General features: G+C 39.9%; 1 protein-coding gene across 2 annotated transcripts in view; it reads left to right on the top strand.

Annotated features, from left to right (window-relative positions):
- bcas3 (BCAS3 microtubule associated cell migration factor) overlaps positions 1-20,643 on the top strand; it is a 305,863-nt gene that overhangs the window by 13,411 nt on the left and 271,809 nt on the right. For both annotated transcript variants that reach the window (XM_034867219.1, XM_034867220.1), the window contains exons 6-9: positions 1,944-2,025; positions 5,260-5,332; positions 19,590-19,697; positions 19,800-19,876. In XM_034867219.1, coding sequence (XP_034723110.1) covers positions 1,944-2,025; positions 5,260-5,332; positions 19,590-19,697; positions 19,800-19,876 — 340 coding nt within the window. The remainder of the gene's footprint in view (positions 1-1,943; positions 2,026-5,259; positions 5,333-19,589; positions 19,698-19,799; positions 19,877-20,643) is intronic.

The raw sequence follows: 20,643 nt of genomic DNA, 5'->3' as shown, positions 1-20,643 counted from the left end.
CTGACAGTTAGTACGTCCCTACAGTGTTGACACCCATCTTTAAATCATAACTTAACATTCTTTCTATTCCATGCTGCTTAAACTTTTCCCTACATCTCCTGTTCTTCTCCATCTGTCTTTCATCCACAGAACAGACACTTTACAGATAGAGTAGGTCTAGACCACACTCTATAATTCACAAAGACCCATTGTGATAGACAAAATGCACTCTACACATCCACACAACTCCTACTTGGTTTCATGTGTGGCTTTCACCAGATCTACTGACTGTGAGTGAATGAGTTTGTGACTTCATTTGTAGAACCTGATATGCCTCACATCATTTTTTTGTTTTGCAGTTCAACATAAGTAGGGCTTCATGTCTCTGGGCTTGTCTACTTGTTTTAATGCGGCATGTTATGTAAGCACATGAACAAGCACCTGTTACTGTCCGATCCCTAAAGCACCTGCTTCCTCCAAACCTCCAATATGTCCAGCACTGTTTTAGTGAGGCAGACTCACTTGTGAATATGCCCCAAATATCTGTTCACAGCTTATGGTATTACATTTGAGAGATTAAAACAGAAGAGCAGACACTGTGATTCCACAAAAACCTTTGAGCCACAAATGAAATGTATATAATAAATAACTGTGTGCATGGAAAACAACTTTGAAAAAGCAATTTGGCATATTGCATACGGTGGGCCACTAATGTAATAGTAGGAATGCCGTTGCCGGATGTCACACAGAGCCGTGTAAGGCGAGGATGAGCAGAGGGGTAATGCACAATAACCCGGCGCATTATCCTCCGGCCCTCCCCTCTTCTCATTTTAATCCAGCAAATTCCATTATTCCATCGCCCCTGCAGGTCCATTTGCCTGTACAGGAATCTTACCCTGCCACCAACCTCTTTTTATTCCTGCTATCGGTGCTTGTGAAACCTGCTTGTATCTCCAGTGTTAATCTACTGCCGCTGGGCCACAAGCACTTTGAATAAAAACACGGCTTCAAATCGGCACTTTGTGAAGGCTACTAATTGCACAAAAGAGCGATCATCCCCTCAGATGGGTTTAAAGGCTTCAAACAGAGAATAATAATGTGATAATGCATGTTTCACTGTAATTTAACGCATACAAGAATAGCAAAAGTGGGGCATTCTGCGCTTAGAACAATGTACCATTACACACGCTAGACACTGCCGAGAGCCTCACAGGCCGTTTACCTAATATACTCTTATCACATATGAACACATGAAGCTTATACCAGACTGCGCAGACACAGCCACACAACCATTTATATGCTTTACACTGTGGCTGTATTTCCTCTGTAATTAACAAAATACAGTAAACTGGAAAATTAAAGGACAACCATTGAGGAACATCATCTAACAGTCAGTCTGATCAGAGTAAAGGTAAATTATTTGAACCATCAGTTAGGCCTCTTGTCTTTCTTATTCTGGGATGATGCATTGGCCCAATCTGAAGACTGACACAGTTCGATCCCTGGCTCCTCCAGTTGAAGTGTCCTTGGGCTAAACACTAAACCCCAAGATCCCGAAGGCTGTGCCATCAGTATGTGAATGAATAGATTAGATTAGATTATGATATGCAGATTGGCACCTTTTTTTTGTAAGATTAGCTGCTTACATAAAGACACTCAAACATGGAGGCCAATGGCTTAATCTCTTCCTTTTTAGCCAACCTGAGGTAGATGCTAGAATATAGTCACCAAACAAATTCGCAGGGCGAGACAAGATCTAGAATTTCTTAATGAGGAAGAACGGGTAGATTCTCTCTTTTTTTTTTTTTTTTTTTTACTTTTTATGTGGCTCCAGACAGTGTGATTAAACATACAGGAAACGTGTCGGGAGCTGGGTGTTGGTCTGTATCATTGAGTGCAGATTGTCTCTTTTCTCTGATGGACCAGATATGTGAACCTCTTTAATTGTGAAAAAATTCTTTCAGTTGGCAGGAGAAGCCCAAGAACTGTTCTCAGTGCGCCATGGTCCTGTACGAGCTGCTCACATTCTGCCGGCTCCTCATATCAGTGAGTATCTTCAATACCTTAACGCATCCTAAATGTAAAACAACAAACTCCAAAGCACACACTGCATAATCTAACTCCATATCAGCCTCTGATCATTATATCTGCATACTGTTTTGAATTGATAATATTGACCTCTCACTAGAGACTTTTAGTGTATCATGCGCGGCAGCCTCAAGACCTCTCCAGCCTGACAAGTACATTTAAGTTTTTTTTTTTTTTTTGTGGTATTTTAACATTAACTGTACAGTTTAGATTTTTTCAGGGCCACTCTGTACGATAAAGACTGGAAATGGAGAAACCGCTTGCCTGTCTCTGGCCAAACATTAAAAACAATGTCTTATCAGCACCTCTAAAACTCATCAATTAACTTGTTGTAGCTTGTACGTTTACTTCGTACAAAAGCTAAAGGGCCACTAGGCAGAAGCTCAGCTGATTTTACCGTGTCTCACCAGATGAAATGCCCCCCACAAATCCTTGAGCGTTATTTTAAAACATTAGATTTGTTTGACCTTCTAATCCTCAAACGCATCCTCATTCCCTGTTCTGAAGGTCCTGTTCCTCATACTGTATCTGGGGCCGCCTTATGGCTTTTTAGATTTCCAGAATATTAAAAATGAATCAAACCTTAACTTTAAAACAGTAAGTGTCTTCTTGTAGCTGCCATTTTGCAGTAGATCTTAATTAGAGATACTACTTATTCTATCAATAAACAATAATGTAATGCTATCATACATGTTGCATTAAGAGTAAAGTAATTCAGGAAAAGTAATCAACTAATGTTTGCAGAACTTGACAAGAATGGATGGGGAAATGTGGCTTAAATATGTAACGGATATGTAATATATAACATATATAGAAGTACATAACTGATTATCATAAATTAACCCCTGGAATGCATAAACTATGACAAATGAATGATATGCAATAGAATAAGTGAGAATAAGTATTTGGAATGGATGCCTTCAGTTTTCTGTTCCGTCTTCTTCTACTATTAAGTTTTTCTCTCATATCTATGGCTCTGTGGTTCCATGACCATTCCTGTGTTTTCATCTACATGATTAAGCATATTTTTAAATAATAAACAAGCTTAATGGAAATTTAAAGAGAAATTAAAAGTTGTAGAAGAAAGAACGAGAGGAACAAGGTATATTAATTGGTGTATCATCAACATTGAAACATTTCCTTCGATTTATAAAAAGTAAAGTAGTGAAATGTATGCTACAGGAATGACATACACATATTTCACTGGGTTCACTCTTTTTCAGTTACTGGGAAGTTGAATGCAGTCTGAATCCCAACGTTCATATCCTCTAAAGCTATGGTGCAAATGGTTTAGTGGTTCCACTGATTAGATCCTTAACAGACGTAAAGTTTAAATTTTTATCTCTGCAGGTGTCAATCAGTGCTGAGAAATCTGTCATATAGCCTCCGGTTTGTCCTTTATTCTTGGTGAAAAAATCGGCTTTTTGTTCTCTGTCCGTGTTCCGGTCTTTTGGCAGATTTCAACAGCACACAATGGCAGCATTTGAAGAGCGCTGGAAGTGGATGAAAGCAAACCACAGTAATAAGAAGCAGCAGATAGCCCCAACACATGAGGGGAGCAATTCTCTCGGCAGAAAATAAATATGAATTGTATGTATGAACACTGGAAGGAAGGACAAGGATTGCAATCTGCTAGGGCGCAAACAGTGTTGCACTGTGGTGAGCCATTAAAAGGCCAATTGTCTGTGATGCAAGGCCGTGGGTGTGCGAACTTAGACCCGAAAATAGGTGTTGATTATAATAATGCAAGGTTCGTCTTTCCTAGAATAGAGAGGGAAATACTGGTTTTCCAAAGGGAGTCCATGTGTGTATCCACATCCTCTCTGAGAGTTTCCAACCAGTGATCTTCCGTTGTCTTGGAAAATGAGGCAACAGTGTTCCCTTATTGATAACAAATGAGCGTTGATTAATGGGAAAACACGAGTGAAGAAGTAGTAGTTTGTAATGTTAGCTTTGTATGTCTTCACGATAGAATTACACTTGAGATGCTCTGACAATATAAAAATGATTCTCTGAAGTTTAACAACAAACAAGTTGTCTGCAGTGTTTGAGGCCATGGTATAGTATTATCACAGCATGGAACCATGCCCTCTGTTACAATGACACATGCGAAAGTCAGCCGTACTTGCTTCAGTTACAGTCCATGGCAGCAGGGATCAAATCTCTAAAGTCTCTGTATTCATCAAATGTTGCATTTTTCCCCAAAATGTTTATTTTAGTAAATGTGCCATTTTGCTAAGTCTCTGAAAGTCAAATTTATGTTACGGCTTAATGTCTTGACTGGGAATGATGTCTGATGACTGAACCATGAAAGAAGAACCCTGTTTGGAGTGTTAAAGACTGGTAGGGAAGGCACATTTGCTCTCACGCCATACCACTAAAACCCAGGCTGATTACTGTCAAGTCTTAAATTACAGTCCTCTAAAGGGTAACATCTTCTTTATTCTAAGCACCCCCATCCCCTCAATCCCCTGATCCCTGGTCCGTCTTCAAGAATGAGACAATCAGGGAAAATACAGGATCGGTCCACTTAATGCAACATGTTTTCTCTTCATGTTTCAAAAAGAAATGCCTGCTGGGTTTTTACCATGCTGTAATTTTACCCTGAAATCCCAAAACAAACAACGAGATAGAAAGAAAATCTCACTCTCTTTTGCAACATTTAGGAGATTTCTCCTGCTCGTTTCAGTTAAATCATTTAAAAAAAAATTTTTCCCTATCAGAAGCAAGGGTCGGAAAGGACAGAGGGTGTCTTATGCTGTAGAGATTGTATGGCCCGTGAGGAAAATGTGTGATATAGGGCTATCTACTGTTAATAAAATTAACTTGACTTGATTTTCCCAGGTTGAAAACCTTACACAGTGGAAGGTCAGAAAAAGGTAGAATGCCAAAGTCTTTACAGTATGTGGATTCCACTTTTTGGCTGTTGAGGATAGTGGTCCGCTAACTTGCAAAATATGGGGAAAAAAAAAAATCTCCTTTTCATCAAAAATGTTTTGTGACCATAATTGAATTACAGGGCAACAGTAGTAATGTAATCTGCATGTTTCCTGTCATGGTAATAGGCTGCTTGTTGAATGAGGGTGGGCAGCACTAGAGGCTTCACATGTTCGTTTAAAGAATGCCCCTCTTTGTTGTGTGCAGATTATTCTGTTTCTCATCCGTCTTCCTATGACTTGTCGTCCTCCTCAGGTCCTCTGAACACAGACAGTTTTGCCGACAAGAGGCCTCTGCTTGGGGTATGCAAGAGCACAGGGTCTTCTGGGTGAGTTCACGCATCATAATAAAGCTGACATCACCACCTTCCCCAACTGGAACTTGGTTGTTTATAATTAGACTAACACAAGCAATTACAGTCACTCATTAGCACACAATCAACCAGATATGAGCTACTACTCAATTCTATTCAGCTGGAATATACCTCTTGAATCATTTAGGGCAACTTCATACATCTTTAATGTATTTAGTGAAATAAACATATCTATACAGTATAAACTACGCCATGATTTCCATACATGTAGCAATTAAGGCAAGGCTTTGGGGCATATGGCTTTTCTAAAGCATATTAATAAAAAAACTAAAACAAAGAGAGACGTAAATGAAACCATGAGGGCGGCAGGTAATGCACGTTGTGTATATGTTTCCAATTGTGACAGAATGGGCCATTTTTGATTGAACTTCCTATAAGATCATCTGAAAATGTCAGTGACTAGTGACGGTTAGGTCAAAATCAAGTCCTCCCCCACAGAAAATAGAGGACAAGAAGGCTGTTTTAGACAAAATAATACAATGGTAAATCATGGCCATTCTTGCTGAATTTCAGTCTAGCAAGCACATGCATATGTCAGCGAGGTGTTTAACAAACCTAGTTGATATCCCTGCCCTGAGAGAGAAGCAAGCCGATTGGCAGTTGCAGAGCGTAATGGATGGGCTGGGGTGTATGGTTCGGCCATGTCCTGGATTTGAGAGGGGTGTGAAAGATACGTTGAATTGGATTGTATCAAATGTATAAGTGTACCTAATAAAGTAGACATGGTGTAAGTGAGTCTTTTGTTGGGTTAGTTTTAGGGAAGTCACACTTTGCCAGACCCTCCTCCAAAGGGCTCTATAAGAGGGTCTGGCTACCCCACATAGCATTTGGGGATGGGAGGAAAACATGCTTAGGTTTATTGGCTTTTCTTCAGACCAGGGGTTTTCAAATTGGGTGAATGTGAGCCTCCCCTTAGAGTAGGTAAGGACAGCCAAGCCCCCCCTTACCCCCCTTCCCCCAAATCCCGTCTGCCTACCCTTACCCACACACGCCTCTGCAGTAAATGCCATCTTTTGTGTGTTCTAGACAATGATGAGTTTTAATAACTGATCAAATGTAAATATTGTTTAATATTATGTTTTCTGAAGACATTTTATCTCTACAACTTATTCTAGAAGTGCGTTCATAAACGATTTTTTGGAACAGCAAATCATTTCCATCTTCATGCAGGCATCATTAAGGCTACTTTTAAAATCGTTGAACATCAGTAGGCCTATCCACAAGTCATGTGTAATCGGCAAGTTATATGGCACCAACATTTGGCCTAATCATAACTGGCCTGGCAACCCAAAGGCTCTTCCAAAGAGTCCACCCCCTGAAAAGTTTGAGCATTAAGCATTTCCTGCATTCTGATGAATTTGTATGCCCCTATTTCTAGTTTTTTCTTAATCAATATGCTGGAAACATAGATTACAATCCAAATATAAAAACATAGACTAAACTGCAGTATTGCACTCCTTTTGATAGTCTTTTCTAATTAAATCTGTGTCAGCACACATGTAGCCTAGGCATAATTTACTCTTTTGCATCTTTTGTTGTGGAAGTAACCTCCGTAAATGAGAAAATGACAATTTTCCGCCTCAATTATACATTATTAATTTTAATTAATAATAAACCCCTGGAGTGTAGTATATCAGATGTTTGAGCAAGATTTCCGCCCATATCTAAAACTTTGTGCACATTCAAAATCTAACTCATCCCATCTGTGTTCTCTGAGGTTTGGAGTGGTCGTGATATTTTGTGAAAGATAAAGTTATACTTGGCTATAACAAGAATAAAGTCACTATATTTCAGAAAATAATCTACCTCTACTATAGCCTGCTGTGCAATACTTGATTGCTCCACTGATCCGGTAGATCTCAGACCTTTTGATAGACTCAAAGCCCCGTTTGGGTCTCTGGTCTCTGAATAAGACAAAGTTTGGGGAAGTGGCTGAACGCTGCTTTACACCGGAGGCTGAAAACTGAAACTACAGCAGAAATAAAAGGAGCTCAAACGCTACACATCTGCCGCAGCATGCAGCAGAGCGCATCCATAAACCTGAAGCGGCACTGCTTATTACAACAAGAGTGGACACTAAGCGACATCCAGTTTCCTATTTGTCAGCTTTTTGAAAATAGGCTACACTCAAAACATTCGGGGCAATGAGGCCGCGCTTTTGATTCGCAGAGGTGTTCAATGTGAGACGACACTGCAAAGAGAAATAAACGCAAGTCGTCCTCCACCTGCAGCCTTGATCTGCATTTGATTTTAATCAGGGTCAGTGTGGAAACCCCCCATTCACACAAGTAGGTGAAGGTGATAGGAATTAGCACTTTCATTTGCCTTACTCCCAGTCTCTGTCACACTGCGGCAGAGATGCAGCCCTGGACACCAACCAAGTAAAACCCAACATCACCTCAGGATCATATTTCCTGCGTTTTTTGCTGGGTCCTGTTTCCTTTCTTAATGCTGACTTCTGATGATTTGGGACAAGGAAACAATGCATTTTAAAGTTAATATACACACATGCACAATTACGATATCAATAGAGCTGCATACAGTTAGTTTTTTCTTTGTGTGTTGCGACTCCCCTGTGGCTCTTTGGCGCCCCCCAGGGGAGGCGTGCCTCACTTAGCACTGGAAAAAAGCTGCAGTACAGCTGTAAAATGGGCTTGGAAGAAACTTGTTTTGGTGGAACGTGTACGTTTAAAAGTTGTTTTAGTCGTGCAACAGAAAACTCAGATTGATAAATAGTAGAGCTAGCTGTCTGGATTCACCCTGCAAAGATCTCAGAAAAGGTTAACCATAGTCCTCATAAATCCACCAGAGTTTAGATTTGCCAACACAAAGGAAGCCCAAGGCAACTGATATCGGGCCTAAATAAGTAAAATCCGGCGTCAACGGAAAAATCTCGGAAGTGAAACGTCAAGGATTTAGACTAGATTCAGGGGAACTATCCTGAAAAGTACAAGTACCTAGACTCCTAGGAGACTAGAAGGAATGACCCATCATCATGACATTTAGTCTTTTAAATAGTGCAGAAGGGAGTGGAAAGCCTTTTACTTTATGCAATTGTATGAAGTACAAATCATACATCTGTAAGTCATTTTCTGTTAATAATAAGAGGCATCAAAGGACACCCAACCTCTTGTTATGAACCCTTCACATGCACCCAACTGGAGCTAAGCCAGTGATGTGGTCTTAGTGACTGTGATTCATGGATTTTTAATAGCACTACGGTCGGCAGGCGAGCAGTACCTGGACACCCCATAGGCAGACAGAAAGGAGATTAAACAGATGTGGAGATCCCTGGGATTCTCAGAGTTGGGACTGGGAATGTCATGTCTTTGTTTAGCAAAAGAAAGTGAATTTAAAAAGTGACAGACCCCAAGGCATCTTGTACTCGCCACTCCATTCACAGTCCATGCCCTTCCCCCCGACCCCCACCCTCCCCCATTTACTTATGCTCCTCTTCCAGAGCAACACAAAATTTAACTCAATATATCCTCCTCTGGAAATGAAATAAGGAAGTCTGTCTTCGGCTGGGCCTTGATGGAGAACAACTTCTTGATGTTTTCCAGGGACTGCCTGACTGTCTCTCTGACGCCGTTGCTTCTGCTTTTCCTATGTCCTCACTGACACTGAGACGGGCAGCACTTTGACGGTTTGGCGAATCACCCAGGCTGTGCTCGACACTAATGCTGAAAACATGCACTGTGTTGAAAAGCAGAAACCTTGACCTCTGGCTGAATGGCACAGCCTGGTTCTTCCCCCTACAGAAGTGCTTGGTAAATAACACTTTGGTCAAAGACGAGAGGAAAAAGGCTTCCGGGTGTGGCGCAGTACTTTCCATTGGGCCTGTTCATAAACTTACTAAGGTCCTCACACAATTTTTAGCATATAATCATTTTGAAATAACAGCTTTTGTTAACCACCAAAAAGGATGCCGTCTTGACACTTAAATGAAAAACAGATTGAAGCCTTGGCCGCTACAGCGGTGTTGGTTTCGAAGTTGGTTCAGTCAGCTCTAGGCTTAGATTACAAGATTTGCAAATTAAAGGAAAACCAGAGAAGGGAAAAAGCATGTGTGCCGAAGCCCTGTACTTGTGGATTTCCAGCCAGGCACACTCAACATAATTTTATCAATGGAAAGGATTATGCGTTAAGTCCAAACAATGTATGGATCCAGTGATTTTCTTGACAGTAAAGCTACATGTGCGTCCCTTTCAGTCTCTGTACCAGTGCCAGTGGGCTTTGGGAATTAGTAAAGAATGCCGGTGCCATCGCAGACCTTGGTATGTCTGCTCACATTTCTGGAAAGGATTTGTGTTTCCTTTCACTACTTGCTGATATTTTTTTCATTCATTTTAATTACATCCACAGGTATTACAATTCTGGGGGACTCAAGGCTGCTCCCTCTCAATGAATGTACATATTCTGGCCGATACAGAGGCAACTTAACAGTTTGTGGGTGTTTGAGAGCACACGCTTCTTGGGCAAAAGTTCAGTGATGAATAAGTGTGCTCTGTTCTCCAGAGTTTGGGAACGGTCAGTACCATTTCCAACCTACCCCCTCACAACATCTCCATATGCTTAGAGGATGTGGTCCTTTTTATTTTTTTTAAACCAATATAGTCCTCTTTCACCGTGCAGATTACTACTGGATGTGATATTTCTGGGTTCTGGATAATAAAGATGGATATTCTGAGCAGATATCACGGTTTATATGCTCCATCTCATGAATTTCACTACCAACATTCCTGTCTCATAGTTTTGTTTTAGTGGGTCTTCAATCACCAAAAGAAAAGGCTTGTTGTACAATGTAAAGTTTCCTTCCATTTCATTTATGATGTTGATGACTATTGAAATCAACAGCATTTAAAGTGTTAATCCTGGGGAAGTAGGAAGTCTGTGTTGTGGATTTGGCAACCCTTGTGTTCACTGGTGGTCATGACTGGTGGCGTGAAGTGCGTTTTGATTTATACAGATCCCATTGTTGTTCCATTTGAAACAAAGGTGTCTTGTCTGCAGGAATTACAGTACAAGAGAAGAAACTTGTGTACAACCACAGCCATAATCAGAGATGGCATGACTCGACTAAAAAGCAAATTGTTGGGCGAATTCACAAAATGATTGCATGGCTAAACCTGCACAATTCAAGACAAAAAGATACTGTGTAACTCTGAAATTCACCCTTAACTTTGCTGCCAAGCAAATAGCATCTTGGTGCTCCTGTGCTAATTGTACAAGTTAAAATGAGTTTATATGCATACATTTGGTGCTAGGACTTTGCATGTTCTCACTTTGTTTGCATGGGTTTCCTGCAGGTGCTCTTGTTTCCTCCCAACATAAAGACATGCATGCTAGGTAACTAGAACTACAGATGAAAATAAGCTGGCTGGCTAACACTGGAACATTTACCAAAATGTTTATAAATGTCCATTGTCCTCATAAATAAAAGAAAGTAATTTCCTTGTAATTAGCGGTACTCTAAAATATTCAATTTTTATAAAGTGCATGTTGACTGATATAACTGATTTAACTTAACATTAGTAATCTGATTGATTACAACAGGATAGAAAAAAATCATCCAGCTTAACCTTGTTGGCATGTTTGTTTTGAGCAAGTTTGGTCCAATTTTTAATATGGCTCTATCAAAGTTTTATATTTCATAATAAGTACATGACCAAGTACCTTTTGGTTTTTCTGTTTTCATAAAGACTGTTTACTTTATTTCTGCTAAATTAGTTAGTTATGAAGGAGGAGTTATAAATTAAATGTGGCAATTATTTTAAGCAAACTGGTCATTTTTGTATCTAATTAACATCGCATAGACTCTCTAAAGGTATTAGTAGACAGATGGAGTTGACTCTCTGTGTCTTTGCAGTTACATTGTAGAACCAGCCCCAAAAAACTACAATAAAAACCGTTCCCCTGTTGCCAGATACTGTAGTTATTGGATGATGTATGGTACTGGTATTAGAACCTATAGTTTAAATCAAACTGAACCCAGGCACCCTGTCTCTTCGTTTGCTATCTTTGAGAGGACTGGCAGTATCCTTACAAGCTGATATGCTGTGATTTCAATTTCTACTCTAGCATGAATAACTTGTATTTGGTTTACGGTATAATAGTGTCATTAGGTCATGTGCACTTTCATGGTGCAGTGCTTCAAGCAAATACACTATCTCTCTTCATTATCATTTTTGGTGTCTCCTGCCCTTTACATTGGTAATTAAGGCTGTGCAAATCGAAGATATGCAGTATGCACTATATATATATATATATACGGTATATACGGTGTGTATATATATATATATATATATATATACGGTATATATACGGTATATATGTGTATGTATGTACTGTATGTATGCTCTTGTTTGAGTGAAGCAACCATCCCCTCTGTTGCAATGACACATGCGAACGGCAACATGGAAGTCAGCAGTACTTGCTTAAGTTACTGTCCATTGCAGCACGGATCAAGGGATCTCTGTATTCATCAAATATTGCAATTTCCCCCCAAAAAATTTACTTTAGTAAATGTGCCATTTCGCTAAGTCTATGAAAGTCAAATTTATGTTACGGCTCAATATCTTGACTGGGAATGATGTCTGATGACAGAACCATGAAAGAAGAACCCTGTTTGGAGTGTTAAAGACTGGTAGGGAAAGCATATTTGATCTCACGCCATACCACAGAAACCCTGGCTGATTATTGTCAAGCCTCAAATCAAAAAAGCAAAGGGTGGACACTTTGAAGAAACTAGAATACAAGACATGTTTTCAGTTATTTCACATTTTTTTTGTATTCATAGTTTTGATGCCTTCAACGATAATCTACCATGTAAATAGTCATGAAAATTAAGGAATTTCATTGAATGAGAAAGTGTGTCCAAACTTTTGGCCTGCACTGTATGTAGGACAAACATAATTTTATACTCCTGCACACCCATATTTAAATCTGCTTAAAATCCTGCAGTGAAGTACGCAGGCTATTAATTACATGGTTGTGAGCAGCAAAGTCCACTTAGCTCTCACAAACACACAAACAGTTTTGATGGCAAAAGCCCATTGTGGCACTAAGCTCTTGTGTTTTAGTGCATATTAATGACAGGTTTTGCTCTGAGGACAGGATGTATCCGTCTTTTAAAGTGTATTAAATGAAAATCATCAAGCATTTGTATAAAACGAGCCACCAGATTAAGGGGATTTGGAGAAGTGATGCTTTTTATCCGCCGTGTGTGTGTGTGTGTGTGTGTGTGTGTGTGTGTGTGTGTGTGTGCGCTACTTGCTACCATCAATCATTCAGGGAAGCGACTCTGTATATTTGTACTCTTACCGTTAAGTTCTTAAAGTTGCATGTTGATATTTGTGCCTTTTTTATAGGGCAGGGCAATATGGACTAAAAGTCAAATACCGATATATTGAGGCTGAATATCGATGTACGATATATATCCCGATTTTTCCGCTAAGTGACAGCAAATCTTCAGTCAAAGCCAAAGATAACATGTCACAAGTAGTTTTATTGAAACCGTCTATTTCAGTAAAAATCAAATGAGTAATAATAAAAAGGTTTCTTCACCTGGTTCATGATTAAGTACTCAGTTGTTCAAGACAGCAGCATAAAACACAAAGTGGCAGACAGACATTCAAAAATCAATTCAAAAATTAGGAATGTGTTTTTGTTTCAAGTAAAATATCTGAATACTCCTTAAAACACTGCACTCACCAATAGCCAAGTGTAGTCTGTAACCGAAGCACTGCATCCTCAGCCACTCGTTCAGCTCAACCGCTTTGACAATGTTGCTCCTGTTGTCGGTTGTTATAGCAACCTGATGCTTTTCTTGGAGTTTCCAGCTTGCCATTGCGTCCTGCAGGGCCTCAGCTACATGCCGACCGGTGTGATTCTGGGGGAAATAACTTCAGTCAGCAGCTTGCTTAGAGCCAAGATCACCGCACAAATTTGAACTATATCAATTTATGTGATATGGTCTAATTCCATATCACATTTAAAAATATATTGATATATTTTTTATATAGCCCAGCCCTACCTTGTTATACCTTTTTTTTTTTTTTTTTTTTTTTTTTAACATGGTTTGTTGTTAAGCTGTAAACTTGATTAATGCGGCTTGAAATACCTTAATCTGTGTTACGACACTGGTGCACGTAACCTTTTTAAGGCTTTATTTTAGCTGACTTTCGCATACAGTAATGTACAGTAAAACTACTTTGTATTTTATATGGTCATAGTCCAGAAATCCATTGACCATCCATCAACTTCTAAGCAAACCTATTATGGATTTTTTTTTTAATTAGGACTTCTTTGGTGATTTCACATGCTCATCAAGACTTTCATATGATGTGTACTATAATAACGTTTTTATTTGGTATATAAAATGAAAGAAATTTATTGCTGAATTTGGATTCTTCGTTCAGCCTTTTTGGTGGCTCCAAGTAGCCTTCCAGTACTGTCAAAGCATAAAAAGGTGTTCATCAAAATCCAAAGCAGCAGCTCACTTTGAAGTTTTGAAGTGCTGCTCTGTCTTGTCTGTTTTTGCGTCCCACCGTTATCATATAAAAGAAATCATCAATGGACATGTGGTAAGAGTATGTGAAAAGTGTCATTTACGGGAGTCTCCTTAGTTGATGTGTGAGAGTTGGCAGTCCTGAACAGTTTTGTGCACTGGTGCATATAGAGCTGATAATCACGTGCATGTCTAAACTTTTATGTGCGCTACTGTGCATATATGCTTGTGGTAATTTTGAGCCCTGTTACTGTATGGGCTCATGATGATCTCATTTAAGAAAGGACGTCATACCAGAAAAGAACCAGCAGACACTAGTGGTCTTTTCATCCTGGTCTCAAAGTTTGTCTTCAATTTGTGGGCAGGAATGTCATGTTCTCCACAGAAGAAACGGTTTTGATGAAATCATTCCCGGCCCCTTTTGTCATGCCTCTGCGTGGAAATGAGAGTGACTGTAATCTGGTCTTCCACTTCCCCTTTTTCATTGCCCCACACACGCACACATGCATACACACTTGTACATAGGCAGAGCTTCGGGGCTCAGGCTTCACTCAGGAGCGTTTATTTTGACTTTCACGTCTGTTTTATGTCTGTCGAAAATGTGTTCTGCCTCGCCAGTTTCCCCCCTTCAAATAGGAAGTTAGATTAAACTCAGTAGTACTGGAAGCAGTGGATATAAACATACCCGACAAGCTGAATGATTAGTAATGACTTTTCAAACCTTTACCAGACCCCATTCCATAAACCAGGTCTCAGTGGTCAAAGCAATTAATATTTTATTTTACTAGTTTAAACTTTCCCTTTACATTAAACTAAGTATATGGGGAGTAGTAATGTAATTTCCCTCAGATGTTGGATGAAAGATAAAGGAGCATTGGCTTGGTGAAGTAAGATGGGTGGTTCTTAGCAGGGCCATTATGTATCTTGCATCCCAAAGTAAGGATTCAGTCTTTACTGCTCAAAACGTTTTGGTCCCACTATTACTGTAGGTGTAATAGTGTAATAGAAATCGTATCCAACATTCATGAGGGCTCCAGATGTGACCTAACTGTTCTGTCTGACCTTGTTGCCAGATTATAGTTAGATTGAATGGTTCTATTTGCTGCTTTTCTCACTTTTAGCGAAAATGTGATGCTGAAAACACACACACACACACACACACACACACACACACACACACACACACACACACACACACACACACACACACACACACACACACACACACACACACACACACACACACACACAGGACAGTGTGTTTCCAAAATGCTGGAAACAACACTGTATGTGCAGTATTAAACAGTGAGGGAAATGTATTTCTGGCAGCTCTGCAGACATGGAGCTGTGGTTGAACTTTTTACCCTAATTACTTTCCTACTAATGCCTGCAGCTTGCCAGAATCACTGTGGCCTTCTCCAGGCCCCTATCAGGCTCTGATGTGGCCAGCATGTGTTGTGTATGGAGGTGGGGTGGGGTGGGGGGGTTTGAGCGGAGACAAAACAAACGAAACAAATAGCAAGGAGTAGAGCAAGAATGTTGCAATGCAGTTTTGCTTTTCCAGTTTTCATGAAATTGTAGATGCAGGTTTGATTTTCCACCATAGATGAAAGGTTCCTTAAAGTGGCAAAAAGAAAATGTTCAGATTTAAACACAATATATTAGGCCATATACTAAGAGAACTCCATCTGATAAAATGAATGTAATTTGATAAAAAGCTCCTCATCAGCTACTAGAGATTATGAGGAATTATGAGATTGACCAAGAGATATCATAACATGGTCAGTTTGTGTTTCCAAGGTAGAAAAAAATGTAGTACCAATATTTGCCTTTCTTTATATAGTGAAGAGTTTGTCTAAGTGCTTTTTCAGAGGCTTTTCTATTCTCCCAAGAATAGAATCTGGGTAAAATGTTGAATACTTGTAGATAATTTATTTGATTTTGACAATGTTGATCTCAAATTTCTGCTTCCAGTATCCCAAAGCTCCTATCAGTTGAACTCCAGTGGAAATGCAATTCCTCTGTATTTCAACAGTCTCCGTTGGATCATCAGAGTTCTCTATTTCAGCAGAGCCAGTCTTGACTTTCCAAACCAAGGTTGTATTTGTTTAGCATTTCCACAGCATGGAGTTATCGTTTGTATTTGGGGAACTTGTAAAACCTTGTGCCAGTCGGAAATGTGATGACGTCCCTTACTTGTAAATACATTTATTTGCCTGCCTTTTAATTCCTCCTCAGGCTTCCGTGTATGCTTTCCTCAGCCACATGAAATCTTGTGGTTTTGATCCCTTGGTTTAGTTCATAGGAAGTTGTGTGCAGATTCTCTCAGCCAGAAGGAAAGTGCTCATGGAATAGGCACAGCATTGATGTGAAAACAAAAAAAACAGATGTCAATATGTTTCATCTAGGAGGAAGAACACACACTACATTGATTATAATGGCACAATAATAAGATATGCACTATCCATAATGGTCCTTAATGACCATTGTAAACAGCAGCATATCTAAAACTAAGACTTAAACATGGTTGTAAGAGTCACATTTAACATTGTGTTGTTAGGAGATTGTCTGGTACACAATGGCAGATTAGTATGACAGAAAAATGTCCCAAACAGCCATGGCTTACTGTAGGGCCAATCCAAAGGGAGCTGGATTCAGCAGAGCCCTCTGGTTGCTTTACATGCAATTTAGGATTAGAAAATCCAAAACCTTTTGTACCAATGCAAAACCTATGTAGCAAAACCTATGTAGCAACACCTGCAGCGGGGCTATAGTTATGGCAATGGCAGTAACTGGTTGGTCCACCATTTTAACATAGTAACTGAGAGGATGATAACGGAATGATGTACTTGAAGCTCAACGTATTCTTGTGCCTAAGTGCAGCCTCCAGCCTTCAGAGCTGCACTTAACGTGACTTTCTGTTTAACAAAAAAAGCCAAACTTTTTAGATTGATTTACTTTAAATTTTTTTTTTTTTTTCACTTATCTCAACATAAAGCAGCTGTATAAGAACGTTGCCCGTCCCCCCTCCAACAAAAAATACTCTTTTTATGACAGTGAATCTTGCACCAACAGCTTATCTTAAAAGAAAGTATGATGTTTCTCTTCTTCTCTCTAACCATGTTCTTTTATCATTTTGCATTTTCTGGATCTGGCAGGGCCACTCCATTTTCCCCCTAATTTCTGAAGTAGCTTCTTGTCCTATCAGAGGAAGTAAATGAGCCAAGCCTCCTTCCCTCCATCTCGCTCATTTTGTATCCTTTCAGACCCAAGGGCCAGTTTGAGTAATAGTAATTGACACATTGATCTAATAGGGCCATCATAATAGGCCTGTTACTGAGCTGGGGAATGGTGCTCGGCGTCACCTTAACATGTGCAAGGACTGACATCCCGCCATGATCCATAATGATAATTGTGATTTAGCCTTGCTTTCAACCTGCGCCCCAACGTCCTCAGCATCAGGAAATCGTTTTACTTCTGACCCCGCATTGCCTCCATTAGAACTGGGTCATTTGTTAAAATACTGCAAAAGCAAAACAATTGAACCCTGTGCCATTTGATTCTATAATAGTGGGTTATCATGGTCCCTTTGAATCAATTCCAAAGGCCCATTTTTCGGGATAGAGCTTTGAATTAGATTGATCGGACTCTGATAATGCGGAAATCGATGATATAGCCGCCTTAAAGTAAATTATCGTCGGGGGAAATGTTTGTATTAATCTTAATGCCTGTACTCTTGATTGTTATGGTAGCATTGGTTGCAGCGTGAGGACCTTTTAAATGTTGACGGCAACGTTAACCATGAGGACTGAAATTTTTTTTCATAACTTCTTTTTTTGCGGCATCTTTTATCTTCTCCAGTAAACATACACTGGAACTAGAAAAGGAGGAAAACACTTGGTCTTAAATCCAAGCAGACAGACACACACACACACACACACACACACACACACACACACACACACACACACACACACACACACACACAGTCCTGGGACAATGTTTTAATTCCGGGCCTGGGCTTAGCGATCCAAGGGCTAACTTGCCGCCGTTGCTTTCCAGCCGCTGGCTTAGGAGGCATACAATAACCACACTAGTGTGTATCTGTACTTGTGTCTGCACATGTGACACACTCCCAGCGGGCTTTGCTCATGTATCAGTCATCAAGATGGTTGTTGGATATTGTTGCTGCAGTTATTTCATCTTTGATGTCTGGGTGGGTGTTCCTGTCTTTGTCTGTATTTAGAAAAATGAATTGTGTGTCTGCCTCTGAGTACTGCCTCTGGTGGTATCTAACTGTGTGTGTGTGTGTGTGCGTGTGTGTGTGTCTATGTGTGTGTGTTTGAGGCTTGCTATCAGCTACAGCTTACAATCATGGTCGTCATTGTCGGAAATTAGCACCCGCCACCAGCCAACGGCCGGTCCTTTTTCAACTTTGCCTTGTATACCAGCCACAGTGGCGGGTGGAGCGGTTTTTAACTCTTCCATGCGCAATATTAGCTCACACATAAAATTGCACCCTTGTTAATAAGCCTCCCTTTGCTAACGTACATTCATCCTACATCCTACATAACATCGTAATCAGACTTACTTATTGATGCACGCACACAGTGGTATCCATAAAACTAGTTCAAGGAGGGGACAAAGGAAAGTGTGACAGCGTTCCACGTACCACATGCTTATACGTCACTAGGCCAGGTAGAGCGTGCTACTATACTAACATGGAGAGAGAGAGACTGTAACCCTACAGATTGGTTGCACATAAGGGGCAGCACAGCACAAAGTGTCTTTGCTAGTTTAAGACTGACAAAGTTGTCAATTTCCTGTCCACTAGGATAAGAGAGTGTTTTACAAGGTGGGGGGCGTGACATCACGATGGTGGCTTTCCATTGTAAAGCCAGTCAACCATCACGTTGGACAATGATGTATCGTCCAACGGCACAACCCTATAGCCTAACTTATAGACGACCAGTCCATGCACTGTACCTACTGTAAGACCTACTATTCTTCAGGAAATGCAAACAGTTTGTTCATTAGAGGAACAACTGACTTTAAATTAGACCATGAGTCATGCAAGTCTCATATCAAGTGCCCTGCCTTACAGCTGGCAAAGATGGGACCCCAGGAGCAGTGTGTGTCAATAAAGGCAATTTTTTTTTCCACTTTTTATTTGCTTATATTAATAAAATATGTATTAATAATACAAAACAATGCACTGAAGCACTTCAAAGTGTGCTAGTGCACTTTCTTTTATAAATTTGAATTCCGGGAAAAGTGGTTGGTAAAATGGGGAATCTACCAGCCACTGTGACTGTTGTGCAAAAAAGTTTTCAGCACATTCTTTATAGCTAAAGGCTCACTATTCCCGACTGTTTGTGAGATTACCAACATAGGATTTCATAACAAGCCTTTAATCTTATGATGACATGCATTTTTATCTATGACATCGTTCTGCAGACATTGAAGTCTAATAGTCTAAGTGCAATAAGGGCTGCTGAGTTCTACTAGACACATATGAGTCTTCCATTTGAAGTTGCAATATAAAAAGAAAATGACAGTAGTTAATCAAAAAATGTCTTTATGCTTAAGAAGTTAGATTCATCCCAAATGTCTGTATCCTGCCCTGAAGTCTAATCAATAGTTACTTGAGGACTGCATACATTATTCAGAGATTGACTAAATGCATTTGTTTTTCTGTTTTAGGACAAGCCCTCCCTACTGTTGTGCTGACCTGTATTCTCTACGGACAGGGGAAATGGTCAAATCAATTCAGTTCAAGACGCCCATCTATGATCTCCACTGCAACAAACAGTATGTCTGGTTTAAAAAAAGAAAACGATTCAAGACCCTCATATTGTGTGATACACGTTTATTTTTATTCTATTTATGGACAATTTTTCCCCCCACTTCAAGTATTCTGGTTGTGAGCCTACAAGAGAAGATTGCAGCATTTGACAGCTGCACCTTCACTAAGAAGTTCTTTGTTACAAGTAAGAAACGTTTTTATGACTTACAGTATACAGTTGTTTTTCTACTCCATTATATAGATATTCTCCCTGCAAACCACAGTTCCGGAGCACCCTAGTTAGAAAGTAATAGAGATTTATGTTCCAGTTTTTTTGTGTCCATGAACTTATTATTCATGAAGTGGCTTTTATGTTTTAGGTGTATTTAACCTCCTGTTTTCCTAACTTTCTGTTTAGTTCCTGGCAGGAAAAGGAAGAATGTTTCTTTAAGTGACAGAAGAAGATGAATTGTTATTCAGAAAGAAGTTAGAGTAGAATGTCATCTCATGAAATATTCTTGTATTTATTATTTTTATTAAATGTCGGGCCAAACCTCAGTGTTCTGTACTCTACCCAGTTGCACAAACAAACGGCACCAATCCCCTGTGCTTTTGTTTCCAGGCCATCAACACTAACATGGCCCAACATGATCAGTTACTCGGTTTGACTTGGTTTTAATGCTACCAGCTACCATGGCCTGCTGTAATGTGGTTCTCTCAAAGTTTTGAGAATGAACTGCTTTTATCAAAACATGATGTGAGGCCCTCCATTTTAAGCTCAACACAGGGAAACCGTTTACAGCACAGCTTTTGCGTCCTGATGGCCGTACCTGGTGTGTCTGCTCAAGGAGGCTGTGAAAGAAAGGCCAGACTGTATTACAAGGCCATCGCTGTCCACTTAAGTCATTGACTGGAGTAAACTGACCTTACTGGCTGGCTTTAATGTGTCTCCTCTTTGTCTGCCTGCCTTCC

The sequence above is a fragment of the Etheostoma cragini genome, chromosome 3 (genome assembly GCF_013103735.1).
Source record: "Etheostoma cragini isolate CJK2018 chromosome 3, CSU_Ecrag_1.0, whole genome shotgun sequence".
NCBI lineage: Eukaryota > Metazoa > Chordata > Actinopteri > Perciformes > Percidae > Etheostoma > Etheostoma cragini.
Note: the sequence above shows the minus strand (reverse complement) of the source record. Positions and strands in the feature narration are given on the sequence as shown.